The sequence below is a fragment of the Haliotis asinina genome, chromosome 9 (assembly GCF_037392515.1).
Source record: "Haliotis asinina isolate JCU_RB_2024 chromosome 9, JCU_Hal_asi_v2, whole genome shotgun sequence".
NCBI classification, from domain to species: domain Eukaryota; kingdom Metazoa; phylum Mollusca; class Gastropoda; order Lepetellida; family Haliotidae; genus Haliotis; species Haliotis asinina.
Genome location: NC_090288.1, coordinates 6360682 through 6369551, shown reverse-complemented (window position 1 = coordinate 6369551; position 8870 = coordinate 6360682). Strand labels below are relative to the sequence as shown.

General features: G+C 41.1%; 1 protein-coding gene across 1 annotated transcript; it reads left to right on the top strand.

The window, feature by feature from the left end:
- Window positions 1-5419: 5419 nt before the first annotated feature.
- LOC137296522 (uncharacterized) lies at window positions 5420-6916 on the top strand. The gene is made up of 3 exons (XM_067828322.1): window positions 5420-5590; window positions 6106-6670; window positions 6771-6916. The coding sequence occupies exons 1-3, from the start codon at window positions 5420-5422 to the stop codon at window positions 6914-6916; spliced, it is 882 nt and encodes a 293-aa protein (XP_067684423.1).
- Window positions 6917-8870: the final 1954 nt, after the last annotated feature.

The window sequence follows — 8870 nt, the reverse complement described above, 5'->3', positions numbered from 1 at the left end:
TGAACTGTTATTGCACACCAGACAGCTCATTGGTGTTATCGCACGATCTGGTGTTATTGAGCTGGTCTGAAGTTACAAATTTGATATTGCTCTACCTGAAGTTACAAAAGAGACTGTTATCACACGACCTGATGTTACTTAACTATTATCACACAAACTGATGTTATTGAACTGTTATCAAGCGACCTGATGTTAATAAACAGTTACTGTTATCACACGACCAGTGCCGCCATCACGTAAAACACTCTATATCTAGAAGTTTGTTCAGCTAATGGTACTGATCTTAGAAATAGATCATTGACACTGCAGGTGGCGACATAGCCCAGTGGTTAAAACGTTCACTCGTCACGGCGAAGACCCAGGCTCGATTCCACATGGGTACATTGTGTGAAACCTATTTCTTCTGTACCCACCGTGATATTTCAGAAATATTGCTTGAAGCGGCGCAAAACCCAACTCACTCACTCACTCACTCACTCACTCACTCACTGACACTAAAAGATAATTATGTATCCGTTGCACGTTTCTAAACTCATAAACCCACGCTACAACTTTCAAGATAGAATCTACTTTACGCCAACCTATCGCGAGATTACCAGTGAGAAGCCGGAAAGTTTAATCATTACCTTGAATCCTTATTAGCGTAACAGCTTCCGCTGTAGGAAGACTAACCTGCAATGAACGCTCCGAATGACTACCATGTATACCTACATCAACAGCACCACCATGTTCTTGGTTTTATCCAAAGATTTGCACGTCTTCACGGGCGCACTCACATCAAAAGCACCACCATGTTCTTGGTTTTATCCACAGATTTGCACGTCTTCACGGGCGCACTCACATCAAAAGCACCACCATGTTCTTGGTTTTATCCACAGATTTGCACGTCTTCACGGGCGCACTCACATCAAAAGCACCACCATGTTCTTGGTTTTATCCACAGATTTGCACGTCTTCACGGGCGCACTCACATCAACAGCACCACCATGTTCTTGGTTTTATTCACAGATTTGCACGTCTTCACATTCATGCTTAAACACGTGTTCTTCCACTCACTTATGCAATATTACTAAACAGAATATATGGCACTTTTGATGTATTCGGTAAACTAAACACATGCTCACTGTGGACTATGTCAATAACTACTATTGGTAGAGTCATAGAGGTCAATATCTGGTTGTAATACATCTTGAACGTGTCCGCCGCCCAGATATTTCTGGAATATTAAGAAAAACGGCATCAAATCATACCCATTCTTTACTTCTGCATCTGTGACACTGTCAGCTGGCTGTCGCTTTCAGACAGGGATCAATAGAAAAGATCTAACAGACGGGGCATTTTGCGTTTTAGGTTCAAAAGCATACTTTTGTAATCACGTGAACTCAGATAACTTTTGAGTTTCATGTTTCGTCTCAATATAATTAACAAGCATGAAAAGTTCGGAATTGAAACATTTTGGTTTTTATAACAGAGAACTATTACATGCGTGCGATCCACTGCACTCCACGTATTGAAACCAATCTGGGTTCGAATTCACCCACGACACTACCTATTGTGCCTGTTCTTTAGATGCAGGTGAGAACTGAACTTCAGTAACCCATTCATATCAATCTCGCTGACTTGGTTGACACATTTCGTCGGTTGCCAAATGCGTATGATCATGTTGTTCACTGGACTGTCTGGTCCAGACTCGGTTATCTACAGACAGCCGCCATATAGCTGGAACATTGCGGCGTTTAGCGTACACCTATGTATTAATGCGAATCCGTATGAACACCAGAGTTTATCCACCTAGGGTAGTTTTCCCTAGATCTCTATCTTCGGACAACATCGTACATATTAGATCATTACATCATTGATTTGATGAAAACAATTCAGGTTTGTATATTCCGAATGCGATGGCAACCGTTAGGCAAATCGAGGTGAATGTACTGCATATATTAGAGAGAGGGAACGAAAGAGAATGTCCTCAAACAGTCAGGATCGACTTTCTTGTTTAGTAAAATACATGTTTGTCCACAGAGTTTTAACCTTACGTAAACTTGTTTATATGTATTTGATTTCAGATTTTATAATTAATATCTAATCTTGGAACGAGTAGTACAAACCTGTAACAGACCGAGACATATTAGTCACGTGATCATCTATAGTCATGACAACGTGCACGTGCGACGCATACATCACACAGACAAATGAAACAATTTCGTCAAACTTCAGGTCAATATACATGAAATATCATTTGGATTACTCACAACATCTCTGTTGTTGACTTACAAACCTCATAAGGACAAATATTATCACGTCTGTATTTGTTAAAGAAATAATATTTGATTTCAAATTTCGTTACATCTGTCTTATCACATTCTCACGACTGGTTTAGTAATAACGTTTCGCTATGAATGGAACGCGATTTAGCATCGTGGTTTTGTTTTGAACGTACGAAATGAAGAGAAGGTCTTTATTCCCTAATAATTTCAAGACGAGTGGGTCGGCCCTCTGATACTGTTATCACTCCAAACAGAAGTCCCTCTGTTGAAGATGGCCCCTGAGACCAGCAAGTTTAAATAAAGAAATAGAATCAACGTGCTGAGTGTTATCAGTTCCAATAGGGAAAACATAGCGCTAGAGACGAAGCAATGTTTAGACTGAACTCTCCATTAGTGTCAAGAGCTCATTTTGAAGCACACTGCTGCAATATTTGTTCAAATCAAGCGTTTTTGTTTCATCTGGTTTTTTTCCACACAAGGAATGTTTTTATTTTCTCAACATGAGAGTCATTACCGTATGTGATGACAATCTTATCATGAACACAATCACTCAGTTTAATGGCTGCAGAATCCATCGGTCCATGCAACGTCTTGTAAGAGTTATTCCCCTTAGACCGCCTAGATGGCGCTCAGTACGATTAGCGCAGACGCATTAACGCATTATTGTCTCGCTTTGGTAGAGATTTACAACAGGAAGACACAGCGCGGAGGCGATGACTTCGATTAGACGAGAATTTATTGCCTTTTATCGATTACTTACCATTTGATTGACCGATTAATGCTGTAATTAAATCCAGGCACTTCGAAATGCTTCCATTATAAGCTGCCACTTGCACTGTATATCATAGCTGTCGTACTAGATCGACGGAGATTAATGGCGATCAATTCAAAAGTCCCACACACATTTCTAAATTACAGGAAAAGGACTCCGCAGTTTATGAGTCTCGATGCGTTCAAATGGGAGCTCTAGACATCACTATTACTTCTACGCGTAAGAATATTACATTGATAAGACACACGTCCTCCGCCGTTGTATTAACTTCTATTGTGGGATATAACCGCCCGTATCTTAAAGTTAATACAACTTGGACAATCGCACCTTGCAGATGAGCGCTTTAATGTAATCAGCTTTTTGAAGCTATTCATAAAAGGACATTTCAGATTATTTTCTGTCCATAATTGAATAAAACGCACTTGACGGTGTGAATCAGAATTAAATGTTTTAGAGGAAGGGGTTGTTGAATGCATGATCAATCAAGCGATACGTTACAATCGGCAAACTGATTAAATTTGATTGATCTCGTATTCGGGACATACTCACAAGAGCAGCGTTATCGGGCCATCAACACACACAAGAACGTTCACACGTAAGATGAAAAATATGCATGATGGATACTCACTGTAGCAATATTTACATTAAAAAACATTACGCATTTTTTGCGTGAATTAATGTTCCCGTATTCGTTTACTGTGCTATTGCATCTTGTGAATAGACACTATAAAGGTTTGTTGGATAATGTTGCACGGTGGATGTGAACTGGATTGTCCAATAGACGATGTTATTTTATACTCTGGTGATGGATTGATGCCTTTCATACTTAGATGATATACTTCACGTAAAATAATCTGTATTCAACATAGCGTATACGTAAGTATAGCCGTGTATAATCAGTCTCCATGGGGTGCAGTCATCAGCATCTCCTTGACGTAAAGGGCATGACCCATCTCTTTAATCTCACGGAACGTCTTTTTTTAACACGAAAGCTAAATGGGTAAGCCTGTACATGATACCAAGTTACTATTTTCTCATTTGCAACAACGTTAGTGTATTTACGACAAAGATTGTACTTCACATTTTCGAAACGGTTTCACTTCAGTTTGTCCAAGCTTTTAACGCGTAGATGAAATAATGAAGATTTCCTAAGTTTAAGTTTGTAATGTGTTTCCAAGTTCAAAGGCTTAATTTTCCATGGTACCGTGGTGGATCATTTTCATCAGAGAACCTGTCATTTCAAACCGAACAAACCGATAACCTAGATGTTATCAGCTGACTTCTATACTTGATGCCAGATCTATTTGATGAAACGAATTCTGCTTTTATAACGACCCACGATCACCACGAGCTTGGAGCAACCGGAGCTGTATAAAAGTATTCGTAAAGCTTTGATATGGCTATGATGGCTGTGGTGCCATTGTTGGTGCCCCTTCTCTGCCCCAAGGAAAAAACTAAATAATCATGGTTTTCGTTTTATCTTCACAGTTGATGGCAACGGGCGCCGGAATACGAAGCAGGGGAAGTTGCTTAAAAGGTAAGTTTCATCAACAGTGGAACCTCGTTTCTCCCAAACATGGTACTGGTGTGTTTCAGCACCCTTGTCTCAGAAACTTTCGTTCTTTCATTGAAATCTGGAGTATGGACTTTCATCAGCGTGCGAATCATAGAAACTAAGCTAAAGATTACAAAAAAAGTTTTATAAATACAGTCATGAAAATTCACCAGCCTTTCGGAGCAGTGACTGTGGAGATTTACAGGCCCGAGTGGAGTTGTACTAGCCACAGGCTAGCGGGCAAGTGACACTGATTTTTATGTTACTTGGTCACAACCTTATACGCGATCTAGGGTCCAACGAAAGTATTAAACGTCTTAGATCTGCATCACTTAAGTTTCATCCAAAATCAAGGAGCATTGGGGTATCTCAGTGGTTAGGCTTTCGCTTGTCAAGCTGAAGACAGGTTCGATTCCCTACATTGGTACAATTTGTCAAGCCCATTTCTGGTGTACCCCGCTGTAATATTGCTGGAATATTGCTGAAAACGGCGTAAAGGTGGTAAATAGAATTGAAATTACAGGCAAATGTGACAGTTTATTCCTTTCCTTTGGAAATGTTTCATCTGTATGGATATACATTACTTTTTCTCATATGCATTGCCATTGGCTAGTGGTATGCTCCTAAAATGGAATATCTCCAGCTTTTTTCATGATATATTTCAAGTACAGTTCAGGGAATCTGTAACCCTAACACATTCACACTTTCAGTAAAGAAGAAAGGCGTGACAGCAAGGCTAGGCGTGACAGCAAGGCTAGGCGTGACAGCAGAGATGTTAGAGCTGGGAAGAAGGCGCGTGGTTTGAAGACGCCGGAAGGTCGAAACATGACGAAAGAACAATTGGCAAAGTACAAGTCAGGTGGGCGTAACTCCGGCAGCGACAGCGACTACAGTTACCGGAGTGTGTACAGTCCGGGTGGGACACGCCGGGTACGACGACGTCGACGACGATCTGATGGCAACTATAGTGACAGCGAATCCTATGACAGCGAGAAGGTAATATTCGTGCTTTACATCGAAGAGTTGGACCTTGACATGTCACTTTTTCTTTTCATCGTAAGCTGTTTCAGAGAAAGCATTTTGCCCTTATGTAATGTATTGTTCGCTTGACATGTATTGTCCGTCAAAAAAAATGTTCTTTACGAAACAAACAATTTCTTGTCTGACCAGACTGCAACTGTGCGTTTTGTCACCGGCAAAAACACAAGAGTCATAAGAGGCGACTAACGGGATCGGATAATCAGGCTCTCTGACTTGGTTGACACGTGCCATTGTATCCCAGTTAGGAAAAGTTATGCTCATGATGTTGATATCACTGGATTGTCAGGTCCAGACTCGATTATTTACAGAACGGCGCCACAATAGCTGGAATATTGCTGAGTGCGTCGTAAAACTGAACGCACCCACTGTCTTATGGCTGCGGGAAGATTATTCGTAAATCATGCAGCTGCCATATGAAATAACAGCGGCATGAAGATATTGCTAAATATGTTTTCTTGATTATTTTCCAGGATCTCAGTGGGAAGGAACGACGATTGCAACGACGATTACAACGAGAAGAGCGAGAACAACAAATGCAGCAGGAAATGGCCCAAGCGCGTGAGATATTAAATAGTGCCCACAGTTACTACTCCTATGTGAGTGACGGCGGAACGCGTCACGTGAAACGTCGAAAACGTCACGAGGACGGAACTTACAGCGACAGTGAGTCATGTGACGAGGACATGTTAGAACATTACGAGGACATAAAGAAAGCAAAGGAAATTCTAGGTGAGGACATCGACGGAAGTAAAAAGAGACACTGGAAAAAGAAACGGAAAGATATTGCCGATGACCTCGAGGCCAAACTAAGCAGCGACGGATCTTCTTCCCCTGACCGCCTAAGTATGGCGCGGGATGTGGCAGAAGACGTGACTCGTACATATTCCGTTATCAGTGACGTCAGTGAAGGGGGCACGCGGAGACGTTACAGGCGTAAGGTGTTGCGAGATGACGATGGCAACGTCATCGGCTTTGGGTCTCCCGAACTCATGTCTCCCGGAGAAAGCGACGAGGAATCAGTGAGAATAAGACGAGGTAATGGGATCACAACTGTTGACTATATTTATGTCTTCATTCCTTTATAATATGTATTGTGGTATGAACCAAATTGGAATTACAACCAAACAGGTTTCAGATCACCATCATTCATCATCCATCATCATCATCATCGCTATCATTATCATCATCATCATCATCATCATCAAAAACAACACTACCACCACCATCATCATCATCATCGTCATCGCCATCGTCATCGTCATATATTCATACTGTCGATAGTCACAAGACCCAGAATCACAAAATTTCAAAGATGCATGTTAACAAATGAAATGAAATATAATCGGGATAAACTTTTATTCAAAACTGAAACTGAAAGAAACCCTAAGAAAGAAATCCAGTTGTGTAACTGTGTGTCATTCCGTCTGTTTCAGGCTCCATATCGGAGGACGAGTAAGTATACATGTTAATCAATGCACCATGTAGGTGGCGCTATTATTCCTTGTGGCGTCGTAAAGTCTACAACGAGACAATGCGATTTCTGAAGTTCTGACCTTTCAGCTCCTGGGTTATCAATACAATCCCAGAAAAACAAAACTACACCAACACGCCATTGACCAAATCAAATTACAATACCAATTAAATAAAACACTGTTATTCGTTTTTCTAAAATTCTTAAGAGTATATTTCCAGGAAATTGTGCATCGTCACGACATGTGAACGCTTGCGTGATGGGAGTTATAATATTGTCATTGTATGTTTTTTTACGATAATTGAATCAACTATATCATGTGAATTACTCCTGTGGAATTTGAAGCATATATAGATGACATGTAAACCTATTAACATCATATAACTTAATGGTGAGCTGAAATGGATTTAAAATCACGTTCAAAGTTATTGAATATTTATATTGACGCGCATCCTTACAGCCATGGCTGTATCAGACTTCTTGTACTAGTCTAGACTGTTACCGGTTCTATAGTGCTAACCTACTGAGATGCCATACTCAGTTTAACATGGAATTCCACTCTGGCACAGTGTTCTGCGAGTCGGCCATTCCTTGTTTTATCACCTTAATACCAAGCGCCAGACAAGGTGACCATGTTTTTGTGTTAGAGACCCACCGACCTTGACCTTCCCTGCAGACGCTGCAGCCACGTGATCAGAGCGGCGATCTGAAACTAAGGGACGTGACTTGTTTTCAAAATCACCAGATGCATTCACTTCGTGACGTTACTGTATCCCATAATAGGTTTAATTGCAGATTCTGTGATGTGGGTAAGGAGTCAAATTTGAAAAGTGGATTTTTCTTTATTTATCAACCTCTGTTATGCCGATGAAATTGTGTAAAATGTCTAAAAACAGATGAAATGTCGTTCACTCATTTTACTCCATACACCTGTCAGAAAAGCCTCCTCCCCGGTCTTTTGGATGGGCCAAAGGGGGCAAGTACAACCTTAATGATGTTTGTATCTATACTCTGGCAAGATTGCACTTTAATCTACCCACTGAAAAATCACACATTGTACCTGGGTATTCGGCCTGATTATCGAACGTTTTAACCTCAGAATCACCCTACTGTCCCAGGTGAGTCAGTGATTTAGATTTACACCGCCTTTATCATTGCCCCAGCAATATCACTGTATGGAATACCGGAAATGAGCTTCAAACATTGTACCCATGTGGGGACTCGAACCCAGGGCTTCGGCGTGACCGTGCGAAATACTTTACTCACTAGACTACCCTATCGTCTCTCCTGCCCAAAGTACCAGATGACGTTAAAATTACGTTAAATACGGTACTGGAGGGCACTGAGGTGGCTCGGAGTTACTGTCCTGCTCATGGTATACATGTTAAACTGTAGCAAGGCATCGCAACTGACTAGCACTATAAAAGTAGACAGGACAAGAACATACAGACACACAGAAACCCTCGTGCTCACATACAGACACATGAACAAACACACACATGCGTGAATACACGTCCACTAAAATATTTCTGTGAGAGCAGAAATCTTGCACACGGAGTGAAGTCCAACTTCACCTTAGCTCACGCCACATGAGTGCACTTGAAGATCAGGATTGGCAGTGATCTTCATTAACTCTTGTCGTAAGAGGCGACTAACAGGATCAGGTGCTCACGGTGGGTGACTTGACACATGTCAGTTTATCCCAGTGGCGTGCTAGATTGATCTGCTGATCATTGTATTGTGTGGTCCAGACTCGATTATTTA

Excerpts from the sequence above, each read along its gene's own strand:
- LOC137296522 (XM_067828322.1), top strand. The coding sequence starts at position 5,420 with ATGACGAAAGAACAATTGGCAAAGTACAAGTCAGGTGGGCGTAACTCC. Across the intron at positions 5,591-6,105 it reads AATCCTATGACAGCGAGAAG|GATCTCAGTGGGAAGGAACG; the intron begins GTAATATTCGTG and ends ATTATTTTCCAG. Across the intron at positions 6,671-6,770 it reads ATCAGTGAGAATAAGACGAG|ATCACCATCATTCATCATCC; the intron begins GTAATGGGATCA and ends AACAGGTTTCAG.